The 25939-nt window shown below is 38.0% G+C and overlaps 2 protein-coding genes across 4 annotated transcripts; one reads left to right on the top strand and one right to left on the bottom strand.

The window, feature by feature from the left end:
* Positions 1–1050: 1050 nt before the first annotated feature.
* On the top strand, positions 1051–14115 carry HNRNPH1_1 (Heteroproteinous nuclear ribonucleoprotein H). Of its 2 annotated transcripts, XM_051217155.1 has the most exons (9): positions 1051–1283; positions 1318–1473; positions 1505–1645; positions 5453–5591; positions 5768–5838; positions 5876–6288; positions 6363–6515; positions 6552–6777; positions 6814–9806. In XM_051217155.1, exons 1-9 carry the CDS (start codon positions 1211–1213, stop codon positions 6858–6860), a joined length of 1419 nt encoding a protein of 472 aa, XP_051065798.1. In that variant the 5' UTR covers positions 1051–1210; the 3' UTR covers positions 6861–9806. The 2 variants fall into 2 exon arrangements, with proteins under 2 accessions (XP_051065798.1, XP_051065797.1); XM_051217154.1 differs by lacking the exon at positions 6814–9806 and adding an exon at positions 12855–14115 and having other exon boundaries at positions 1051–5591.
* A 4030-nt stretch (positions 14116–18145) lies between these two features.
* MS3_00000638 (uncharacterized protein) lies at positions 18146–23465 on the bottom strand. Of its 2 annotated transcripts, none has more exons than XM_051208334.1 (2): positions 23060–23465; positions 18146–18804 (listed from the first exon to the last, which is right to left on the bottom strand). In XM_051208334.1, exons 1-2 carry the CDS (start codon positions 23375–23377, stop codon positions 18526–18528), a joined length of 597 nt encoding a protein of 198 aa, XP_051065796.1. In that variant the 5' UTR covers positions 23378–23465; the 3' UTR covers positions 18146–18525. The 2 variants fall into 2 exon arrangements, with proteins under 2 accessions (XP_051065796.1, XP_051065795.1); XM_051208335.1 differs by lacking the exon at positions 18146–18804 and adding an exon at positions 21729–22843.
* Positions 23466–25939: the final 2474 nt, after the last annotated feature.

The following is a 25939-nucleotide window of genomic DNA, read 5'->3' as shown; positions in this document are numbered from 1 at the left end:
GTTTTGTGTGTTGGTGAAAATCCCTCCATGTATATATTTGTACTTTGTTCCTATTGATCCCCTTAGTTGTATATTGTTGTATTTTGATTACATTTGAATTGTTAATATTTGTATTTTTGTTATAGTTTTTGTTTTTATTACACATTCACTAAGTTTGTGTTTCTTCCTGAACTGCATCTGCGTTGTTTTACTTGACACTTGTTCTTGATTTGTTCCTCCTGTTGTGTGTGATCTATCCAGTCAGGATAGAATAACGTTCATTTGTTGTGATTGATTTAATTGATTGAACAATCATTGGTTGAATAGCCGGGTGATAATATTTGTTTAGAACCGCTATTTACCCGATTACTTGATCTGATTTCGACGGGAAAGTGCGCGTGTCTAAAGTCCCCGGAAGGCTATTCTTCAACATTCAAACCGTAGTTTGGATCCTACAATGGGAATAATCTTCAACTCACGGAACATCGTGCCCTTAGGAAAGGCCTGTCCTACTTGATAAATCTTTTTACTTTAAGTGGAGATTGAGCTGCAGTGAGGGATAAAAATCTTCCGGTGCATGTAGTTTTCACAGATCTAAGTAAAGTCTCTGAAAATTTCTCTCACGTGGGTTTTATATTATAACTGGAAACTTCCGGGATCCATTGTGAAATCATAAATTTGATGAGTGACTCTCAATAATTGGGGAAAACAAGTACCGATATGTGGGACTCTATCAGTGTGAGATTCCATACAGCGTGATACTTATCAAGATGCATCCCTCAGTCTGTTTTTTACTTTATGTGAATGACTTATCAACTGTAGCAAAATCATCTGTTTAGCTGATTTCAAATGACTGAAAATTTAAAACCTGGCATATCGTATGCTGAACAATGATCTTTGCAATAATACGTCCTATCCCCTCATATCACTGATAAGCTGAGAGAATGTATTAAGAAAATTCAAAAAGCGCGGTCAAGTTTTTTACGTCTGGGATCCCGTCTCTCATATCAAGGAGTGGATTACTGCGATTCGCTACTAGAAGACATGATATCAGTACAAACCGTTGATAAACTCGAAGCAAAATTTTATATCCATAGTAATCCAAATCGGAAGGATTAACATAGATTGATTGCCATTCTGTTCTTCCTACTGAAGAGCGAAAATTGTTTAAAGGTGTCAAGGTCTGTTAGTCGTACCGCGCCATATTGTAAGATTAGATTGCGGGCTTGTGATGTCGTTTGTTGTCCGTATCAGGGGTCTTCCCTTCTCAGCGAATGCGGATGATATAATCAGTTTTTTCAACGGTATTTCCGTTGCCTGTGTTTTGATTTCTTGCAGATTGCAGGATAAGAGGTGGAAAGCGTGGCATATATTTTCCTCAAGGGTCTAATGGCCGTTCTAATGGAGAAGCTTTTATCGAACTGGAAAGTAGAGATGATAAACAGAAAGCTATGACTCATCATAATGAACATTTGGGTCGCCGTTATATTGAAGGTAACTTACGACTACCCAATAATCCGGAAAGTATTTGACTCATGCTCTGAGGAATTGAATAACGCTATGGGATGCAGACCTTTCAACTCGCCAAATCGGAGGGAACATGTTGTTAGGTTACGTGGTCTTCCGTACGATACTGAGAAAAAGGAGATATATGCCTTTTTTAACGGTAAGTAATCCTTGGTCGTCTGCTTCTTACTAGTTTATATTATATACGGGAAGGTAAGCGTTTTCTATTATTCTTCGTAGCTAACGTAGAACTTCGTATAAACAGGCTACAGAAATAGGTATTTGCGAACTAGTAGTCAGTACTAGTTTTAGAGTATTTTCTGTTCTGGATATTTTTAATTGTACTTGATATGCTTAGTCGGTGGGACTAATTTATGGGCGCTAAGTAGACTTGGGAATGTCCACTTAGTTACTAGGGCTACACAAGGGTTACATAAGCAATGTGAAAAATAAGGGTTATGGTTTACAAATGATAGTGTTTGGAATTAGATTTACGGTTCTAATCACCAACTGGAATCAGCTAAAATCGCAGCGCTTAAACGCTTCGCTATTGACACAAAGCATTGTCAAAACATCTGACCACATAATCTAAATGCATATGTAAGTGCGTTTTCACGGTTTGTTTGACTATCGGTTTGTAGTTAAATGTAGTAACTAACAATAGATTGTAAGATCGCTGTTTTTATCTAGTCTGCAGTAGCTTCAGATCCGTAGAACGGACATTCACAAAGGTTACCTTGATTTGGTCACGTCTCGTTAGTTTCTAGAACTTACATAATGTATCTCGCACATTGTGGTGCTACTGCTTTACTTATACGCAATTATCTTTAGGCCAAAAGCTGCTTGTTTTTGTCCTCCACACTTACTAATGACTTTATATAAGTATGATACCTTGATAATTTTTCATTAAGTTCGGAGCTACTAAGTACGTGTGGAATCCTACTTTTCAACTGAAGTATTTTACATGGTCATTCTGTAACTGTCCAATATTCGTTGCATCGCTAAGTTGTGCTTAGGGTATCAAATTATTGAGCATTAGCAGTAATGATGTATCAGTATTATCGTGTCATTGTAGGTAGCGTTATGTAAGTTTTCGTGTTATCAAAGACAGTAAGTTGGTGTTGATCATATTTTTCTGTTTTCCACACTATATGTAGTTGTTTCTTGGACTCCGGAAATTTTAACTCACTCAGTAGAGTGGTTGTATTTTACTGGCCGCTTCTATACGTTGATAGATAGAGGGTTTGGTAGTTAGATTCACTTTATGTTTGAGCACCAAAGTTTGATCCCTAGCATATATGCACAATACGCCGTTTGAAACCTAACGTTTTCTGTTCCGTCCATCGAAATACTTCTCTCTGTTTGCCTGAAGGTAGCTGATGTTTTTTCCCTGACTCATTTCTTCGTAGTTTTGACTAATGCATAGTAGCCGTTTCTGCGGTCTGTAAAGTGTGTTCTTAAACAGATTTAATCACTATATTTATCAGGCAACAAATTCAGTGTTATTCTGCCTTTTGTAAATAGCTAGTTTTTCTCCGAGTTTCGGTAATCTTTGAACAATAGGATCCTTTGTCTTTATGAAAAACAAGCCTTCTAGAAACTGCCCTCAAATACCATGGCACGGCCGAGTGAGGGGAGTCTGCTCCGGGTAGTATTACAGCACACACAAACCAGATGCATATGTATTTGGTGCCTCTTTATATCAATATTTGTGTTCAAATAAACAAATAAATTCTGGAAAGTGTTACTGCTTATTAATCAATGAGAAAGTTCGTATTTAGGCCTGTTGTGCTCACAGTGTGATTGTTCTTATAAAATAGCATTTTTCATTTCTGGTATTTCGACTGGTCGTACGAGTTTGAACGACATGTCAGTCACCAGTTACTCTTAGCTTAATGACACATTCCGTATATTTAACCGCACCTAAGTTTAGTTAATCAGAAAACCCAACTCTAGTTTGTCTATGATGAACCTCTCGGCTGTTAGTACTTCAAGCTTATGCTTGTCTGCTCATCTAGGTTTGAACTACACTTGCTGCATTACAGCTCACAATGGTATTTAGTCTTCAAGTCTTAGTGTCATCAAGCAATCCAATATTAATTAATGTCCAAAATTATTTAAGCAACTCTAGGAAGTACTGATAAAGTTCACATTGGCGTTCATTTTACAATGTCCTGAGGTTTTAACCAGGTTGGTGGACACTGAGAGTCCACCTAGGTAAGTTGAAAAAACCCTGATTCCAAACCAATGGTGCACATGGGCTCCAGGATCCTGTTGCAATAGATTGCGTATGAACCAATCGTTGCTCACCAGGTACCATGGGACTGCATCTCCTTGCGTTGCTCCACTGCCTTGTGGATTCGACCTTTAGGTCGAAGACTCCGGGTGTAGCCTCCTAAGAAAACCCTCTGTTTCGGTTTGGGCACCCGGGTAGTATCATAGCCCACACTCAAATCAACTGACCTGTGTGGCGCATATGTATTTGGTGCCTCTGTACAAATATTTATGTGTTCATATAAATATAATGATAATAAACTGAAACTTGGGGAAAGCAGTTAGGAACAGGTTGTTTATTTATACATCCAGATGAATTCACTACTTTATGACATAGTCTTCAAAGATTTTCATGGAAACAGCTAGAGTCTCCAGCCATTTGTTACGACAGTCACATGGACCCCAACTAAGTAGTCTGCATCTGTCAACATGGCTCAGACCAGAGGTTAGTGACTTCAAGCACTGATGCCACGTTTTGGTTTGACCGCCTCTAACTTTCTTCCAATAATCCCCAACACTAGTCAGTTAGCATTGCGCGTCATGGCAGTCGGTGTTCAGGCGTACGTAACACATGGCCCAACCATCTCAGTGGGTGAAGATTCATAACCTCATCAACTGATTTACCATCATTCCCTAATGCCCTACGTCTAACCTCACTATTATTTGCCCAGTGATCCCATCAGATGTGAGCAATATTTCTAAAGTATCTGTGGTCAAATACTAGTAGCTTACGAATATCTTCAACTCTTAACAGCCACGTTCCGCGGCCGTAAAGTAAAACAGAACGAACTGCCGCGCAGTGTACTCGTTTTTTTATTGATAGACGGACATCTCGCCTTCGCCATAGGTGACGTAAGTTGGCAAAAGCCAAACGAGCTTTTCGAATTCGTGTTGAGGTTTCGTCAGACACCAACCCATTTGGTCTGATCAGACTCCCAAGACAAGTGAAGTTGTCGACGCGCTCGACTACTTCACTCCCTACCCTTAGTTCAGGTGTTGACGCAGACCAGTCCTGAAGTAACAACTTGCATTTAGAGGGAGAGGAGCGCATTTCAAACATTCTGGCATTGTTGCTTAGTGCTACGAGAAGACTTCCAAAAAGTAAACATCAACAACGGATCCAACTCTCAAGACTTGCTAGAAAAGGTATGGTAAACATGTAGTCAACAAGATATTAATTGGATTTTTTCAGTGTAATTGCCAATCAATAATTAGCAAAACGGAGCGTCGCACAAATATATATCAGTCTGAATTACTGCAACAACATAATAGAAGGAAATTGGTAGACAAAAAGTAAAGATAGTAGTGTCTGCATTATGTAAGATGGTTTTCTAACCGAAGATAGTCCGTAATTAATCATCGTTTTTGTCAATGTGTTATGTTAACTACATTTGTTGACCAACAGCACAATAGGCATTAATACGGAACCACTTCTTGACCCACCACTTATTACTGGCTGTATAGCAACCCTAAAACGATATATATACGTCTTGTCAGTTAGCCAAATATATTTGTGAAAGTTTAAACCCATTCTAATAGTTTTTTTCGCTTTTACTGATTGCAGCTACTTTTGGTCAAATAAGGAGCTTATCTTAGGCTGTTACTAACTTGTTTAGTATAACACGTCTGATCGTTTTATTTGTTTCATTCCTTTCCTAATTTCTCGGGTTTTATGAATTCTTGGGATCGGCAGGCCTGGAAATAGCTCCCAACGGTATCGGGTTATTGGTGGATCATATGGGTCGTTGCACGGGGGAAGCGTATGTCCAATTCACATCTTCTGAAAGTCTAGCTCGGGCAAAGGAGAAACATATGGAGAAGATAGGGCACAGGTGCATATTTTCGGGTTTGGATGGGAGGTTTGGGTATTATTATTAATGTTTTACGTAATGGTCCGTCGTATGGGATGCTTAATATTTATTTGCTTAAGTCAACAACTTGTCAGTTAATTGTCATAAAATTTATTGTTCCAGGTGGTTCACTTCATCACAGTTGTTCTTTTTTTCAGATACATTGAAATATTTGAAAGTACAATGATGGAGGCTAACACGACCATACAGCGCCAAATGGAAATAAATCGTAAGTTTCCAAACAGTAATTTAGATGACATATTTAGAAAGCCGTGCTTCCAGTCGAGGACCGATGTTCGGTCGAGGAAGTCGTGATGGTCATCCCGGTGGTACGGGTCATCATGGAGGTTCCCGAGGAGGATATGATGCGCCCCCGTTTAGTCCAAACGGGTCAGGTCCAAACAGAGGTCCAGTTCCAGGAAGATTTACGCCCTATGGTCGACCACCACATGTTTTCGGACACCCGGGATACAGTTCTCCTCCCAGAGGCTTCGAAGGACCTTCTCCCTCAAAAGGATCTAATTTCGGGCCACCCGGACATTACGAATATGATGATCCACAAAGTTTGACTGGGCATTCTGTTCGTATGAGAGGGTTGCCATACTCAGCGACCAAAGAGGATATTAATCGTTTCCTTTCTCCTTTACAACCAGTCAACATTCGGATAAAATTCAATGCGGTGAGTTGCCGTCATACATCTTAGTTACTTTCTTTCCTTGTGCCTTAATAACAAATCTCTTTTTTATATTTTAGGCTAATCGACCCACCGGAGAGGCAGTTGTGGATTTTGCCAGTCATGATGAAGCGAAGGAGGCAATGAAGAAGGATCGTGAAAAAATTGGGCCTCGTTACATCGAACTTTTCTTAGCATCCACCCCTAAGGGAATCTCTCCTTCGTCTCGCATAGTAAGTCACTGTTGGAATTGCATTATTTATTTGTAGAATAACAATGCACCAGTTCCTAGTCGTCGATCTCCTCCTGTTCACAGTAGTAGAGGCCATCAAGGGTCACAATACGCCAACTTTCCTCCTCAGCAATATGAATATGATGATATAAATTATGCGGAAGATGTAGGGTACAATTCAGGTCCAAGTAGACCAGATTTTAATCAGCCATATGATAGTTTTCACAACGGCACGAGTGTAAGAGGACCAATCAGGCCTTCAGGTAAGTTCTCTACTTTTAATCACAAGTATTTTTCAGGAGATGGTTATTCAGACTACAGATATCGTCAAGGAAATCACTATTGAACATGAGATATTATTTTACATGTACTTTACGACTATACAAAAATAAACATTTTATTAGAAACTTGCATTGGTTTGTATCCTATTTATAGTACTCACTTATCTATATGAGATAGTCAGTCAGCTACAACGTAGAACCTCAGTGAACGAAGGACAACTGATTAAGGTCAGTCACACACGACCTATTTGTGGGTAATTTTCGTGTTAGCTCCACACTTGTTGGGACCTTACCACCGGAGACGGATATCCGTGGGATAAAACAAGATGTGTATTTCTAGGGTAGACCTTTTCTAACCCCATCCCTCGTGGGAAGGTAGCATCGTTGTTATGCTGGTTGTCTGAAGGGAACACGTTACTGCCGCCACACCTGTACAGTCAGCAGTACGACTTCGCTCTCAGACCTTAGGTTTGCTGCTTTCAGTTTTACCGCTCTTCAACCGACCTGTCTGGAGTAGTAGGCCCTTGAGGGACGATTGTTCCAGCCAGTATAGCTTTACTGGTTCATCACGATAGCAAGTCTGACCACCACGTTAAGGTAGCAACAACGCTCGGGTCTATGTGAGATAAGGTATCAACTGTAGGTATAATATATTACATTGCACCAACAATTACTTCAGCAAAGTAATTTTATGCATTGAGTAATAAAGTCAAGTTTTAAGTTTCTTTAAAGAATCTCGACCACAAAAGCTAATATTAATGACAAACTTGTGATCAAGGACTTCTACATACTTCCGAGTATGGACCATAATACTGTCAGATACATGTGTATGATTACCCACAATTTCTGCACATGTATTGCTAGTTATACTGAAGCAGCATTGGTGCTCCTGGCCAATTTGCTGGTAGCAATCATCACAATTTACGTCATGGTTACTTGAACAGTACAGTATTCAATACGCTTAACTGAAATGTCATATCTGACAACATTCAATACTTTTGATCAGGAAATCATACCTAGCAAAGCTACAAATATACAACATATTCATTAAGCATAGTAGATATTAGTGGTTATTTGGGAATGCACTTTAAAGCACATACTTGTGATTATTAGACACTTATCTGTGGACATAACCTAGTGCAATTAGGAATCAGTTCATTTCGCTCCAAATATTTCTCTGCTGGTGAATACCAATGATACAACTATTAGCTAGGTTGAGGTTGATTTTTAAACTAATAGACCACTGTCTTACTTTAGAATGGTGTATTATGCAGTAACAGATAACGACCTGGGGGATGACAACCTATTCAAGTTAGTTATGTCTGCCATAAGACTGCAAAAGTGATTAGATGAAAAAGTGAGTTTTTATGGATAAGGGAAAACATCTGTCAAAATAATGAGTAGTTTAGTTATCACTTTTATAGTTTGAGCTAAATGGGATAATTGGATACAGAGCTATCGACCAATATTTTGCTGTTTCGGTTTTGTCAACCGAGTCGTTTCATGCCAGAGCATTTATCTAAGGATCCGCTATATGAACTTGCTTTGATATGAGTGATGTCGTATGTAATCGTTCGGAATCGTATAATTGAGTCTTCGGTGAGACTAGAATATATGAACTATTTTTGATGGACGACAAAGTGACGTTGGTAAAATACCTTACTAGGTTAAAAAGTGTTATACATTAATGTGAGGAATTAGATTGGGAAGTTAGGAGTTAGGGTTTTCATCGCGAACTAACATCAACTATAATGTCGAGATGTTATTTAGCCATATCAATGAATGTACTTCGCGTATAGACCTAAAACTTGTTTTTAATTTCATTGGTTCGTCCTTAAACTGTAGCCTAATTCTGTCGTAAATATTCAGTTATGTGTTGTTCCTGACTTTATTTTGCTATCATTTGTCGCTTACGAACTGTTCATATTTCTATTGAGGTCAATATTATTTCATCTCATGAACTTCTTATCTTGATTATTTCGTCTTCGTACATTTAAGGGGTAAAACATCTGGGATCGTTACACATTCTTGATCGATTCCATTCGGATAACCGCTTGACTATAATCTATACTTGATTAATAAAGTTATAGAAAATTACTGTAAAGTAAATCTCACTTTACATTGAAAAGGATTATGAATAGTTTTTCTCGTGAATATTTATCTCGGGGATCGAAATAACATAATGTAATCATACATCTCACATTTCAGTTCACATAAATATATGGTCTCTTAAGAAAATTGTGATTTTCACGGTGAACTATCCAGACTAGTTGTGTTTTTATTTTTATTTATTTATTTGAACACATAGATATTGGTACAAGGGGGCACCAGATACATATGCGCCACATAAATCTCATTCGATTTGTGTAAGTGCTGTGATACTGCCCGGGTGTCCAAACCGAAGCAGATGGTTTTCTTAGAGGCCACACCCGGAGCCTTCAACATAAAGGTCTGATCCACAAGACAGTGGAGCACCGCAAGGAGATGCAATTCCATTGTAGCCAGTGACCAAAGATTGGTTCAAATGCCATCTATTCCTTCAGGATCCTGGAGCCCATGTGCATGATTGGTTCGGAATTGGGGTTTTCCAACTCCCCTAGGTGGACTCTCCTTGTCCACTAATCCGGTTAAAGTGCCGGACATTCGCTTTTCGTCCTCTTAATTCGGTAAACAACACCCGATTTGCGTGAATGCAGTGAGTAGGAGTCCCCTGGCAGAGGCTATGTACGCGTGGCCATGTAAGAGAATTCGGAGAGGGAGAGCGGACTCTCCCCACTCTTGGTCGCACCAGGGCATTTGGGGGCGTTTTTATAGATATACTGGGATTATTAAAGGTGGATTATTTCTGCCAGGGTGATCCATGGTGTGCGTTTCACTTTCCTCTAGACTTCTTGGCTAAATATATTTCGATCCATGTGTTGATGTGTATCTGTATGGGAACCCAGTACTGCTGGACAAGTTAGTAGCTGTCTATACTCATTAATTCAGTGAATAAAATAGTTATTTGAAGCAAAAACGTATTGGTTTCATATCTCAGTGTGAACATCAAGCTTGTAAGCAGTTAATAAGATAAAATGCCTCATGCTTCATTACTTCATAGACTTTGTCATTGAAATAAAATAATCAAATAATAATCGTGGAATTGGATTATTTCTATATTTGTAAGCTACTAGAATTTGACCACAGATACTTTAGAAATATTGCTCACATCTGATGGGATCACTGGGCAAATAATAGTGAGGTTAGACGTAGGGCATTAGGGAATGATGGTAAATCAGTTGATGAGGTTATGAATCTTCACCCACTGAGATGGTTGGGCCACGTGTTACGTATGCCTGAACACCGACTGCCATGACGCGCAATGCTAACTGACTAGTGTTGGAGATGATTGGAAGAAAGTTAGAGGCGGTCAAACCAAAACGTGGCATCAGTGCTTGAAGTCACTGACCTCTGGTCTGAGCCATGTTGGCAGATGCAGACTACTTAGTTGGGGTCTGTGTGACTGTCGTAACAAATGGCTGGAGACTCTGAGTGACACGGCTCAGAATCGACCACAATGGCGTAGGTGTTGTATACACTCTCTGTCTTCCCTTAAACTAAGAGATTAAAATCGCTTCATATCTTTCTTTCTACGTACTAAATCTTTCTTCCTGTACTGTGTTCTTATATGCAATCTTTGTTTTATATATTATCACCACTTCTTTGAATGTGGTGTTTATATTTTGCTAATGATGCATGGCAACTTGGACCGATGCGCATATGTTCCTGGTCCTACGTTGTAGCTGACTGACAATTGTAAAAAATGGATTAGGTAGGTTCTAAAGTGGTTATATCAATAATATATGTATGTGAACTGTCTTCTGTCATTTGAATGATTTGATCATGAAGCTTTCATTGTTTTTCTGAATGATATCAGCATAATTTCCAGGTGGAAGTGTTTGAATTCGTCCATGAATCCTCTCATTCATTGATAAACTGAGTTGATCTTAATGTGTTTATTGATTGGTGATAAATCTGTAGCGGTTAAAGAAATCCCCAAAATCAATAGCTCTGTAAGTCTTTGATATTTAGTGCTGACCGCATTAGTTCTAATGGACTCACCTAGTTGAGGGCACTCGGTCACGAATCCGTACTAGATCACGAGTGGACACGCCGTGATTCACATTTCCTATGACCGCTAGCCAGCTTAGATTGATCACTTCTCGATATATCGATATTCTATCAAATATTTCTTCGAACATCTTCGCTTTCTACCTTTGATTTGACTGGGTTAGCACATTTCAATTATAAAAGGTGTTACTTGTTAGAGTGTTGTCAAACTCCGAATACTTGTGACATCTTTAAATCTAAGTGCCAAACCACTAAGAATTATCTGGCCTCCTCTGTATTCCCTCTGTCCAAAATCTCAACATTTTTTTCTGGTTGAACACATGTTTTGATATAAGCCAAGATACATTGTGTCGTTTGAAATCTAGTTACTGTTCATAAAGAAAAGACTATGGAAAGGGAACTGACTTTGTACAACGTAATGTTTCTCGCAGTTAGAGGAGTTTATTTCATAGACAATACTTGAATCTTCTTTTGTCATTTCCATTTGGTTTAGAAAAGATTAAAATGATTTTACTGGTCTTATTTGTTATGCTTATACCAAATGATCTCGTTAATGTTGACATTTCTGGTATATTCCTTTTGTTAACGAAAGAGAATGATCTGTTTATTGATTTCCACATTCGATTTTGTTTTTCCCTAATGAGTTCGACCGATGTTTTTCAATGAAGTTGCATGAATAGCTACTTTTTTGTAAAATAGTTACCAAGTATTTTCATACACTTTTTTGTACTGTAAGTGTGCACAATTGTCTGTGTAAATTCTTGGATTGCTAGCTCGCGATATATTTAAGTTCTCAGTTTTTCTATATTGTTTCTGGGGTTCAGCACATCTAAAAATGACAATTTATTGTTCGACTACTATTCCATTGTAAATTTATGTCATCGAAGACGTTGATTAAAGTCTAGGTATTTCTTAGCTTACTCTTTCTGATGATGAATACTGTGTCATCCAGATAAAGAATTAATATTTTTGGCTTGATCCCTAGTAAAATTGGGGCTTCTAGTCTGTATCACTGTTTCTGTAATAAGTTCTGAATCGATGATCCCATTGGCATTTTTTTCATTTGTTTGTAGATTTTATTGTTAAGTGGAAAGTATGTTGTTAAGCACACGTTGATGAGTTGTAGTAGATTTTGACATTAAAGTTTCATGTACTTTGAATGATTTATGTCATGAAGATTCAAAGTCAAAGTCTACTAGAAAATATCGATTTATTGTTATATCCTGTTGTAACGGGTGTGTGACTGCAGGTTTTTGATACGCAGCGTATTTATCGATCGCTTCTGTGACTGTGACACGGAAACACGTAGTGGACGACCTATTGCCCTGATTGGCCCTGCTTCGCTGTCTGTCCCAGTCCAAGGCCACCGTAGACTTAACACAATAATTATTGGTATATTTTTCCGACTATCCTAACATATCCGAACGAGAATAGTGGATAGTAACTGTTGAGATCCATTTATAGACTAGTACTATACATATATTTTTTATTGCGTAATTGTTAAGCAACTAAACTATGCATATTCATATTCCTCTTATTACAAGATTTGTTTTGACTTATAGGTTATTATTATATGATTTACCGCCTTTAAGTTATGCCCAGTCTATCAATTACTATCTTCCACATTCAAGACCACTTTTGGCTAGATCTTGTACAAATGTGTAGTCTGTTTGGTTTGTATATATACCCAGTATATTTAAAATACATGATTCATATTGAAGAGGTTGAGATTGATGTTCTGGACTCAACAGGCGGGGTTAGGCAGGAAGAAGGAAGAATAAGGACTTTTGACTGCTCGTACGGGTTTATGCATCATTGATCTGGTCGGTAAGTCGCTGATCTGTAGAAACTCTTCCGGGTAATTGTTTACTATAAGCGTAGACAATATTAAAATCAATTCCATCATTTTCTGTAATGAGAATACAACTCCTGTTATTTAAATATTTTAGATTGATATCATAAATGGATCAGTGTTTGACCACCACTGAAAATCTGGAAGCATTGGATGGCCGTCTCACCCTGTTATGGGAATCCTCAGTGATGACCATCTACGACCCTGCACAAGGACTCGAACCCAGGGCATTCGGTCACGGTAGGAATTTCTAAGTCACTGTTATTATGATGTATACTAATGTATGAATTTTGACAGGTCTCCACCTCGAAATCTATCATAAAGATAACAAAATCATTATTGTACATTCTTATTCATGTTTGAATGATATTCATTACAAATAATGATCAACTATATAAGAAGGAGATATGAAATTACATAAAAATTATCTTCATTTAGATTCATAGATTATCAGAAATTATTTGAATCATGTACTTTGGATTAAGGACTAGAAGTTACGTACTACAGTAGACACTATAAGAATATAGTAGCGTTGGGCCCTAACCACAAAATCCTCAGAGCTGAACACGAGAAAATTGGGGAAATAGATATTAACATTTAACGAGGAGAAAAACCCAACGATAGAAAGTGCGGGAAGAAGGAATTCCATTAATTCGGATTGATCGAATGGCATGGATCGGCCTTTCAGGAGTAATCACTGTTGAATGTTGTCTTATATATTTTATTCATATTAAATATATTGTTCTATCTCTAGCCTAAGCTCGTTTTCCATCATATACTGGTAATTGCTATGATGCTATGAGTTGGTGTAGGCGATGATGTGACTTCCACGTAAGATCTTACAGATGAGGCAGTTATATCATGACTAATCAACAATTTTAAGATTAGGTCTATTATGAGAGCAGTACAAATATCGAAATAGACCATAATACTATAAACACTCACTTATACCTTTCATTTCAACCTCGGCAACAGTTAACCAAATGGATGGTATATACACTTTAACACTTGATGGTTGGCTGCATTATGGAATTTTGAATGCAAACTGGTATTTATCTAGTCTTTTTACCATCAATAATACTGATAAAACCTTATTTGTTGGGGTCTGAAAATATCTTTGTTCACTTTGTGAAATCATCTCGAAATAAAAATTTCAGATTACCGATTCTGTTGAAAAGCTATACCTATCCTCAATGCAGATGTATCTATGGGGAAGAAAACGTTTGCAGTTAGCGAAAATGTCTAAAGAAAGCATCATTATTTAAGATCTCTAAGTGTTTCTGAAAATATCCCTTTTCGTTGTTCATATACAAATTTTCTACTAGAAGCTAAATCGAAAGTGCAATAAACGATGGTTTGAATGACGTAACATTCGTATACGACAGTGCTTAAATCACTGGAGCTGGACGACTCATATCAGAATGAACAACAATTGGATAGAATTAGAAAAGAAGGCCCATGACAGAATGGGTTGGAGAATGCAGGTCGAAGGCCTACACCCCGTTGAGAGTAACAAGTGTAAGTAAGTAGGTATGATATCATCTTGATACATCGTTAAAACCGTCAATAATCCGAACTATAAACTTCTGGAATATTCCAGGTGAAATATTTTAAATCAAAGCGGAAAGAATTTGTTCCTGAACAACCCTTGGGGTGTATTAACAGTGGTTACTTCACTAGAGATTTTGTTTAGTGGGATTTTTCAGATACACTTACAAGTAAAGAGACAGCCCATCTTCTTGAGGTGTGAAGATATTCCACATAATTTAAGATAAGCCGTGGAGAATAAGTCAGATAAACTGGTTGGGAGAGGGATAATAATCCCAGTTCAGTCGTCCGGTATAGTTATTTCCATTGTCAATCTATCAAAGGTGGATAGAAAAGCACCTGGAAATTGACGCGGAACCATTGAGAGACTAACAGCACTAATGTGTAGATAGCTGTTTATCTCCAATATGACACTCAACAGCAGTGTGTATCGATGCTTCTGTCAGGGGTCGAACCCAGGATCTCAATGTAATAATATAAACCATTAGATTTCAATTGAATTTCTCGATGCGAAACATACACGTTTTGGGTCTAATCGCTGATGGAAGTTCATATTGTAGTGAACAAGACCTGGTCATTTCGTTGTTTCCATACCAATCACTCTCTGTTCTTGTGTTCTGTTTACTCCATTATATTACTTACTACTGCTGAGTAGTTCATGTGTGCTGTGGTGTGAATCACTTTTCATCACATAGCTTGCTCTTCGTCTTCTCACAATTACGAGAACCCATGAAATACAGTACATTTCCTATTGCAAGTGTAACATTTTAAACACATGATTTTCTTGTCCAGGTGTTCTCCCAGTTATTATTTGCTTGTGAAAATGTTCATGATTTGTGTGTATGACTCTCGTTTGGGAATGATGAGTGAGTCCATTGGCTAAATCGAGATAACATCGTTTGTTTATTAAATGATTCTTATCACTACATGTTTTATGACACGTCGAAGGATGTGACTACCCTATCAACCTGATGAATCAGGGTCTGCAAACTGAATTACTTATGATGTTTAAACTGATCTAAGGATTATGTTGACAGGTCGTTTATTTGTTTTTCAGTGTTCGTGCTTGACTTGGCCTTCTAATGTCAATCTTTGAATTGATTCCAATTTGGAACTTGAGAATCAATCAAAGTGTTTGACGTTGAAGTCAGAATCTGTTGCATGATTAGAGATTTCAGCAGGCTGTTACATGGTTCATATCACACACGTAGTATCGTTTATTTTGTCAAAGTTTACAAGAACAAAGTATTGAGCGAAATAATAATTCGATATATATGATCATGAATAGTTCACTTCTCTATATATGTTTGAATCTTATCAATTGACTCGACTTTTAATTTGGCTGTGTATTCGCTCGTCAGCATTCACTCACACTTGCATTTTTGCTCGAATTCGTTGTATGTGTTTGTGGTTCAGTGAAATGAACTGCTTGACGCTTCGTATTATGCTCAGAAATGCATACACTGTTAAGAGTTACATGGTAACGGTTATCAGAACAAGTTCTGTCTAAATTGAATGCTGGTCTGTGCGTGACTGATGGAGTACGAATTGAAAATTCTGTGTATTGCTAGTTAAGATATCGAAATTAACAACTTATAATATCATAGTAAAATGATGTGTTGGCTAGCCATGTCAGCTTGTTTACATCTAAATCATTCCTTGTATTTCTCTAACCCCAACAAACACAAGAGTAGAAGCAGGACAACATCGAAAACATCGACCGAGTCATACTTGTTGGAGAGACTCTGAGAGATGTTGAAATTTCACGTGTCTGGTCAGCGTCATTGATGAGCAATGTGGACCTGATGAGCATGTTAAGGTGAGGGTTGGAAAAGTTAGGGCAACATTCCTACAGTTGAAGAACATGTGGAACTCAAATCAACAGTCTGTCGACCAATATCAAAGACACAATCTTCAATACGAACTTCAAGACAGTTCTACTGTATGGAGCCGAAACGTCGAGAGCTACCATGACCATCATCAAAGTAGTATACGTATTTGCAAACAATGGTCTAAGTAAGATACTGAATGTCCGTTGACCGGATACGATCATCAACAGCCTACTGTGGGAGAGGACAAACCAGCTACCATTTGAAGAGGAAATTAGGAAAAGACGTTGCAAGTGAATGGGACAAACATTGAGGAAATCATGAAACTGCAGCACAAAACTAGCATTTATTTGGAATCATGGAGATAAATGATAAGATGAAGGCCTACAAACCCACTGCGTCGAGATTTGGAAGCAGACATGAGTAGGATGAATGGCAACTGACGGAGTTGGATGGAGAATGCTATTGAGCAGCACATGCCCTACGACGAGGGTTAACAGGACTATGTAATTACGTAAAACCATAGATGCTCACACAAAATCTCTCGAAAAACTGTAGCTTGGCTACATCTTCAGTATACAGTCACAACACTAAGTCTTAACGGTCTTATTCACTGCACATGCAATCACTAAGATCTTGTTGTCTTGATCTGTTTCGTACTACTGTTATATGCATGCTAGTATATCTGATCATGTCAGTCGATTATCTTTAATCAATACCTATTATCGTGTATTCAGCTAATTCCCAAATTGTGAGTGACATCATTTGGGAATAATACCTGTTACAATTGTTGTCGTTTATTCAATGCAGATTAGCATTTTTTAACGTAGACATAGAAAAACACATCAATGTTATGAAGAAAGATTGTTATTGTAAGCCTTTGTCAACATTTTAATAGTACGACTTATTTTGTCAGATCATTTTGCGAGGTCAAGAAAACCGTATTAAATTTTTACTATCTGTCAACCGTTATTCAGACACTTGATCCAGTGTTTGTAGGAACGTGTCATTTTGACTGAACGCAAGTTTGTTTCCTAAATCTCTATTTATTCTATTACCAGTAATAAACACCGACAATCATTCACTTGGATAGGCTCACGATTTTAATTGTCATTGATTATTTTCCTCTCTTATCAGTTCTAGTGTGTTCCGGACACCTAATTAATTATAGCGATAGACACATTATCAAAGTGACTGGTATCTTGGACGTTGAACATTCTCAAGTCGACTTGTCAAAACGTTTGAAGAATGAGACTAAGAATATACACGCGGTTAGCAGGTTGATACGGTTTGGAGTTCAATTGCGGAAGAAACTTCAATGAAATTAACGACTGTATTTCAGTAATCTCTTGGACGAACTTTGTCAGACTATAGGTATCATTACCAAGGTTTGACTTGATAATTTCGAATAACTTGAGCACTACTAGTTAACTTACATAATTTAACAAAAGATTCGCCCAATGAATTTGAATCAAAAATATAGGAATTAACCATCGGAAAGAATGAAATCATGGTAAGCTATGATGTTGTAACATAATACAGTAGTATTCCTATTGATAGATGCTTAGGATTCATCAGTGGTTTACATGACGACGACAATATTATTTATGACAGATATCCATCAAGCATTAGTGTGATCATAAAATCCTTAAAACTATGCCTAAATTCGACACTACATGCTTTTAAGGGGATAGTATACAAACAAACCAACTATGTGGCAGTGGGATCCTCCGTGTCGCCAATTGTAGCCAACCTCTTTATGGCATACATAGAATCGAATACTTTCGCAAATGAAAATAACCCACGAATTCAGATGAGGTGATACCTGTGTTGTGATAAAAAGATTGTGAAATAAATGCAACATGGTGACTAGCAATAGAATCCAGAACGAGCGTATCATCCTCATCGAGACTCGTCAGTCGAGTGTACCTTCATACCGTAGTTTTGTCCACTTCAGGATTCGAAATCACTGCCTTTCGCTTCAAACACCATCGCGTTATTCACTTACATACTGAGTCCTGACAGACATTTACCTGTGTAATCGGGCGAAGTTTAAATTCACTTGCTCTTGTTAATTTGAGTCTTCTCATTGATGTTTGGGATTGCAATTGATCAGTCTCTAATGTGTTTATGTGCAGTATGCGCGAATTGCCTCTGATTATTACAAGTTCTCTTTCTCCCAATTACTCAAAATTATTTTATAATCAAACAAGAAAGAACAAACAAAGTATTCTTGAATGAAATCAGTTTGAATTGATAAACTTTATTACCATTATCCCATGAATAATTATTCACTAATGACACATCCAATAACTGTTCAGCCAAAATCACAGAACTAATATGAAATGAACTGAAATTAACAGAATCCACACAACGGAAACATCCATCAATTTATTGGTAAGAATAAACCAATTTGTATGGATTTACTCGAAACATCATAATTCCAGATGGATTGATGGAAATCGTAAAGTTCTCTGTCAATTGTACGTCTTTGAATATATCGCCTGTGAATACATCCAGTAATTCAAACTTATCTCCTGATATTGTATACATCTGTGATTTGAATTCATCAAGATTTGTGCTGAAGTTGATTGGTCCTCCATCAACCTTTGTGTAGATGCAAGCGATTGCCCAACCCTTTGGACGATTATTTAATTTTCGTATCCACAACTAAATGAAAAGAAATTTGTGAACAGATGTAGGTATCTTGCTGATATTAATTACATCGGAAAATAATTTTTCATTTCATCCTGTGATATTTGCAATAGTAAGAAGTAGCAAGAAATATTAGAGAACCGAAAGAGTAGTGTCCTGCGATTTGGAATGTGCATAGTGTTTTGGATAGAGTCAGATGAACAGTCATCTACATTATCAAATGAGAATGATTACCGGTGTATCAGATAGGCTCATATTGAATTTTCTTCCAAAATAGATGTTGTTGACTTTGTCCGATTAACAGTGCATACATTATCCGATAAAATAATGGGAGGTCATATTATATTGCCTAATCTAATGTAAGCGTCACAGCTCGCCAAACAGCCTACGTATACGTAAATCACAATGTCCTGATTCCGACTATATGTGGTTGAAGTTATTCAGAAGGAAAGCCATGAATATGTTTTCATATTGCATAGTTCAATAATGATCTCACTTGCTGTGACAGTACAACAGAGCAAAAAATATCTCAACAAATTCGAAGGAGAATCTAAAGCTAAAAATCGGTGAAGATCTTACTTACTTACACCTGTTACTCCTCGTGAAGGAGCATAGGCCGCTCACCAGCATTCTCTGTCCAAACATGTCCTGGGACATCCTTTCCAGCTCTTTCCATTTGTCATCCATCCTTCTCATATAGGATTCTATTTCCAGACGTAATGTGTTCTTTGGCTTTCCCCTTTTCCGCTTTTCTTCAGGATTCCAATTTAGGGCTTGCGTAATGTATGTCCTATCCATTTCTATCGTCTTTTCCTAATTTCCTCTTTAGCTGGAAGCTGGTTTGTTCTCTCCCACAGAAGGCTGTTGCTGATGATATCCGGCCAATTGATGTTGAGTATCTTGAGTAGACAGCTATTTATGAATACTTGTACATGTTTGATGATGGTTGTAGTAATTCTCCCAGTTTCAGCTCCGTACATTAGAACTACCTCGACGTTCGCATTGAAAAGTCTCACTCTGATATTAGTTGAAAGTTGTTATGAGTTCTATATGTTCTTCAATTGTAGAAATGCGACCCTTACTTTGCCAATCCTCGCCTTTACGTTTGTATATGATCCTCTTTGTTCATCGATGATACTTCTCAGGTATGTGAAGGATTCCACATCTTCCAGAGTTTCACCATCAAGAGTAATTGGATTGTTCGACGATGATTCGTAGAGTCGCAATTTGGTCTGTGCACAACCCATCCTTACGGAATCCAGCTTGTCGATCTCGAAGTTGGGCGTCTACTTCGTCTTTCATCCGGTTCAGCAACACTCTGTTGGAGACTTTCCCTGGTATTGACAGTAGTGTAATGCCTCAGGTCTATTTACTTTGGAATCTTGATGAGGTGTCCTTCATTCCAGTTCATAGGCATTTGTTCCTCCTCCCAAATCTTCCTGAAAAGAAGGTGAAGCATGTTTGTAGCAACTTCGACGTCTGACTTCGGTGCTTCAGCTGGTATGTTGTTGGATCCTGCTGCCTCCTCGCTCTTGATTTGTCAGATGGCCGGTCTGATTTCTTCCGTCGTTGGTGGATTGACACCTGGAGGATGATCTGTGTGTGCTGCTTCGATGTCTGGTGGATTCACTGGAGTCGGCCTATTCAGGAATTCCTCGAGGTACTTTACCCATCTGTTCTTCTGTTGTTGAATTTCAGTGATTGGCCTGCCTTCTTTGTCTTTGACCAGTCTCTCTGGTTTACTATATTTCCCTGCTAGTCTCTTCGTTGAATCGTAAAGCTGTTTCATATTTCCTTCTCTTGCAGCTTTTTCCGCCATCGATACTAGTTCTTCCATGTATTTCTGCTTGTCGGCTCTAGTGCTCTTCTTCACTTGCTTGTTTGCTTCTATGTACTCAGCTTGTGCTTAGACTTTCTCTGCTCGTGTTCGATTGTTGTTAATTGATGTCTTCTTGTTCTTCCTTTCTTTCTTTGTTCCTGTCCAGTGTTTCTATAGAGATCCAATCCTTATTTTGCTGCTTATTGAGGCCCAGAACCTCTTGACACGTTGAAGTTAATGCTTCTTTGATACCTTTCCGAGTTGTCCTCCATAGTAGTTTCTTCTTCCTTCAGTAGATCCTGTAAGGCTTGGAACCTGTTGTTGAGAGCTATCTTGAATTCATTGAGTTTGTCAGTATCTCGAAGGAAGGCTGTGTCGAACTTTTGTAGTTCTGGTTGTCCAGTTGTTCTTTAGCTTCATTTTTAAATTGGCTACAACTAGGTGGTGATCTGAAGCTGTGTCAGCTTCTCTCCTGGTTCTCACATCTTCCATTGTCCTTCAGAATTTTTTATTGATGCAGATATGATCTATCTGGTTCTCTGTGGTATGGTCCGATGAGATCCATGTTGCTTTGTGTATACGTTTGTGTAGAAATATTGTACTGCCTATGACCAATTTGTCGAATGCACACAGATTTGCAAATCTTTCTCCATTTTCGTTTCTGGAGCATTTTCCTGTCCGTGATCGGAGTATAGCAGCATCTCTTCCGTATTTACCCTTTGTTGTCCAGCTTGGGTTCAATGGGTTTCACTGATTCCCAGTACTGCCAAGTTGTTTCTCCTCATTTCCGTTGCTATTTGACTGGTCTTCTCGGTCTCCCACCTTGTTCGGACGTTCCATGTGCCTATAAAAATTATTGCTCTGGTCAATAGAAAGAGCACCGGCCTCGTAGCATCCGAAGAAGCTCGGCTTTCACCATGAAGCATTATAATTCTTCTAAATGAAGAACTTCTAACTACCAGGGCAGAGTTTAATTGGTTTGAATTATCTTTTATGGTGAGCGTTCATTAGCGAGTTAGTTTTCCATGGGATAGAGTTGCTAACCTTATGCAAAACCCTCCTCCTTTATCAGGGCTTGGGAACGACAGTAACTCTACAAGAGCTACAGGCGATGTTAGTGAAGAAAAATAGATTGAAATGTATTGAACTTGTCATATCAAATTTTAAACAGCTTACTAGTTTCGTGTTAATTTAAAGGGCTGAATCGGAACATCGGTTTTCGAAGACAGCCGTCAGGATTTTGTGATTACACTAGAAAGAAGCAACGATGACTACTGAAAATATTACCGATTCAATGATTTAGGTCGTTCTCATTACATTGAAATACTTGGAGCGACACTATCACCAACTCCACAAACAATGTCTATTCACATGCTGGTTTGCTGTACATTAAATATGACATGATCAACAGGTTGTTGAAACAGATTCAACTGACAAACATCTTACACATAGACATCAATTACTTTGATAAGGTTAAAGTGAAGTTTCGTGGTATTGAGACAGAAAGGAAAGTATCTCAAGACTTGTGTATAAGAATTCCAATCTAATGCATCAACTCACCTGTACATCATTTCGTGTTTTCACGAATTCCGCCTGATGTCCACCTTTATCCTGATCTATCGCCAACAAATGTTTGTTACGTAACAGAGATGCACTGAATTCATCCACCTTGTCCATGTCAGCTGAGATCAGTAGTGGGGCAGCGAACATACACCACATGCCCATATGAGCTCGCTTTTGATCATTCGAAAGTCCGTTGTTTCCCAAGACTAACATATCGGGATCGTTGTAATGTCCGGGACCAGCCACTTTCGGCAAAATATCATTGCGAAGTTTATATTCATCTATAATATTGAATACAGATCCCCAACTACTATAAATATTGGGCAGAGCGCGAACTAGATTGCAGTTGTTTTGTAATCGCTTCCAGTCAACGGATTTGGGTTTTGTATACCGTGTTTCATATAGAGGATATGTACACAAGAACGCCATAGGTCTTCCAGTTCCATTAAGTAGTCGAGAGAATTTTTCAAAACCATCAGGCTTCACGTGATCACGACCGATGCAAGAGTTCATCTTCACGTAATCCACTTCCCAGTCAGCCATAGTCTTTGCATCCAATTCGAGAAAGTTCATGCTACCTGGATAACCTGAACATGTCAGAGTTCCATAACCAATAGTTACTCCGAACACTAGATTTTTCGAATGTAAATATTGTCCCAGGCCTTTCATACCCTGGAAGTGCAACGCATCATAGAGATTAGCGAACAGAATTTGCAAATGTCAATGATTATTTTAACGAAAACTCTACATGATTCACAACCACATTAGGATATCATCATATTAGAGGCCATACAAACACAAAGCTAATATATTTTCGATAATCCGATATTGCTCAAAATAAATGAGAAAATTGTGCACATTTTCCAGACACTACACGCACTAACTTACGCTCGGAAATCTTGAAGGATCTGCCATAATTCTATTCGTTATCGGATCACGTTGTGTTGCTAACCAACAATCATCAAGTATCACATATTTATAACCCAAATCTCGCCAACCATCCGATACAAGTTTATCGGCTGTTCGTTTGATTGCATCCTCATTAAGACAGTTGTTTGGATACCTCTGACAATTCAACTGACAGCCGAATACTTGCCATGTGTTCCATCCCATTGGCGGTGTTCTAGCCAACCCATTGTCCAGACACATTACACAATTCAGAGTGAGGATGACTGCTCCCGAAACTATCGTTAACACTGTAAACATGCCAGCTAAACAGTAAAAATGATGAGTTATTAATCGAGAATTGACTGAAGTGCAACTTCATTGAGATGTATAACAACGTCAAATATCGATTTATCGAAACAAAATCAACAAATTCATTTCATCAAAACAATGTCCTTTGATATGCGAACTCTTTCAACACGCATCATATTCGCGTGTTCCATTCAATTCATAAGGTTGAAAACATGAATCTCGAATGTGTACACCAAAACGTCACTAATCAACGGTCATAATCTCATTTGTCGTTCAAGTTGCGACACCTCAATTGAACACTCCTACAAATGATTCGATCGGAGACGTATGAACTCTTCAATTACTCACAACTTCGGTATGTCGCACTCAGTGCGAATATAACCCAGAGAAATTCAGAACATCTATGAAAGCGTTGAATTCAGTGGAACAAGAGAACACCAACTGTGAACTTATCCTTCCCATCGTCATTCATGCCGAGCATTTGCATTTTCCTAACACAAATTTATTCTAACAGATGAATTCATGAGTCCATCTAAACTAGATCCGCATTGCAAACGTGGAAGCGTTGGACGACCGTTCCGCCTAGTATGAGACTCCTCAACATTACACATTCACGATCCCATTCAAAACCATTTTTATTATTATCCAATAAGTTTTATGATCACTGATATCAACACTATTGTAAGCATTAATCTGAATATGGCAAGCACATTGAGAACTTAGTCGGCACACTCCTGACTTATCTGTCTCTTCATCAAAACTTATCAGTACAGAGCTCAATAGAGATGTTAAAATTTTCAGTCAAACTCACGAAATGATCTGAGACAGATCACTTCCGAAAACCGGGGATCACTATTTCACTATTTTGTCTTAACTCGAGAATATTCAGCATTCATTTGCATCTACGACCCAGCCACACAAAATGGAACTTACGATATTGCGTCACATGTGAGAATGTGACTAGCTTTCTGATGTCATTTCATGATTTCTCGTGAACATTTATGAGAAGTGGAACTCATCAATGTCAAGTGTAGGACGCTTATCAAAATAATATGTATAGATCATTATACAATTACTAATCAAAACTTACATTTCATAAGAACTACCCAGTTGACTGAATTAAAAACCGATTCGTATTTATACTACAATGAATATGGGCACAGTATGAGAATGAACTAGAAATGACCAACCAGATAAGAGCTTTGAAAATGAATATTTTGTAGAAGGCAAACAAACATACATGACAGTGCACATGGATCTAATATGAATACTGAAGCAAGTTCACGCTTCAACGAGTTCGTCAATATGCCCATAAAAACAAGTACATACGCACGTCGATTGTCCGTTTTCATATAACCTCATGAGGACAGAAACAGAATATGACGGGTCGTACCACTATTCTTCATAATGGTCATGTGTTTGGGATTAATGGATTATGTAAATTGTGTTATGTTTTGCAGTGGGGACTATAAGTTGAAATAAGTGGTGTTATTTTGGCGTGAGTGTGAATATTTAGGAATGAATAATATTTTCGAGAAGAATTTTAGGATGACATTGATTTGCGTGTTCTACTCAATCTACATGAATAGAGTTGCATATTTGTACGACAACGAATTAAAAAGCCTGTTCGTACATCATTGATGAAGCGGAGTTATATACCGTTGTGTATAATGATCTATTTCAAGTGACACCTGAACATACTAAATTTTATTCACTAACAACTGTGATGACGAAATATGTAGTGTTCAACCTTGGTATGATCCTCACGAAATTCCCTCGATCTGAAGTTCTTTCAATTTAAAGCTGTTCTATCTGTCATTAAAGACGAGATACTATTCACTATCCGATTTGTATGGCGGAACGACTTCAATGCAAAATAGACCCTATAATAATAGATGTTTACAATATTGATAAATGTAGTTCCGAACCATCATCTTTCCTTAATAGAAATCGTCAGACACAACTCTTAGTGCCGCAAAGTACACCCATGAAACATATGAGTAGAACACAGGTTGCCATCGACAAGTTGACACAATCCCGGTCGACTATATCTACACTTTGGAGTAATCCAGTGGCTTGCATGAAACATTCAAATACACTGAAGTTTCACCACATCCAATATAAGCAAACATGTGATCTGATCTTGATCGTTTTATTTTTTCCACCGTGCATCTGTAATAGTCGAGTTCGTGTTGTGATATTTTGTCTTGTACTATCACTATAAGCACAGTGGTTCATCTGCATTTGTCAATCAACTAAAGCTAATTATCTCCTATTTCCATGTTTCCAGCTCATTTCTCAATCACGAAAGACATATGTAACAGACTGATGAAATCATAATTCATGAAACAGATTCTGACTTAAACGTCAAGTATTTTGACTGATTCGCAAGTTGTCACATTAGAATTTATTCAAGGATTGACATGTTTCCAGCTCATTTCTCAATGAATAAAGACATATTCTCACATAAATCTCTGTTGCCACAATTTGTATTATTGTCGTTATTGTGATTACATATACTGAGAGCATTTGCACGTTGACAAACGTCGGAACGATCTTTGTAGGATTGTG

Source organism: Schistosoma haematobium, chromosome 6 (genome assembly GCF_000699445.3).
Source record: "Schistosoma haematobium chromosome 6, whole genome shotgun sequence".
NCBI classification, from domain to species: Eukaryota; Metazoa; Platyhelminthes; class Trematoda; order Strigeidida; family Schistosomatidae; genus Schistosoma; species Schistosoma haematobium.
The sequence above is the reverse complement of the archived record's forward strand: the minus strand, read 5'-3'. Positions and strand labels throughout refer to the sequence as shown.

Excerpts from the sequence above, each read along its gene's own strand:
- HNRNPH1_1 (XM_051217155.1), top strand. The coding sequence starts at position 1,211 with ATGTCGTTTGTTGTCCGTATCAGGGGTCTTCCCTTCTCAGCGAATGCG. Across the intron at positions 1,474-1,504 it reads GGGTCGCCGTTATATTGAAG|TATTTGACTCATGCTCTGAG; the intron begins GTAACTTACGAC and ends TAATCCGGAAAG. Across the intron at positions 5,839-5,875 it reads GCGCCAAATGGAAATAAATC|AAAGCCGTGCTTCCAGTCGA; the intron begins GTAAGTTTCCAA and ends TGACATATTTAG.
- MS3_00000638 (XM_051208335.1), bottom strand. The coding sequence starts at position 23,377 with ATGTTTACAGTGTTAACGATAGTTTCGGGAGCAGTCATCCTCACTCTG. Across the intron at positions 22,844-23,059 it reads ATCCTTCAAGATTTCCGAGC|GGTATGAAAGGCCTGGGACA; the intron begins GTAAGTTAGTGC and ends TTGCACTTCCAG.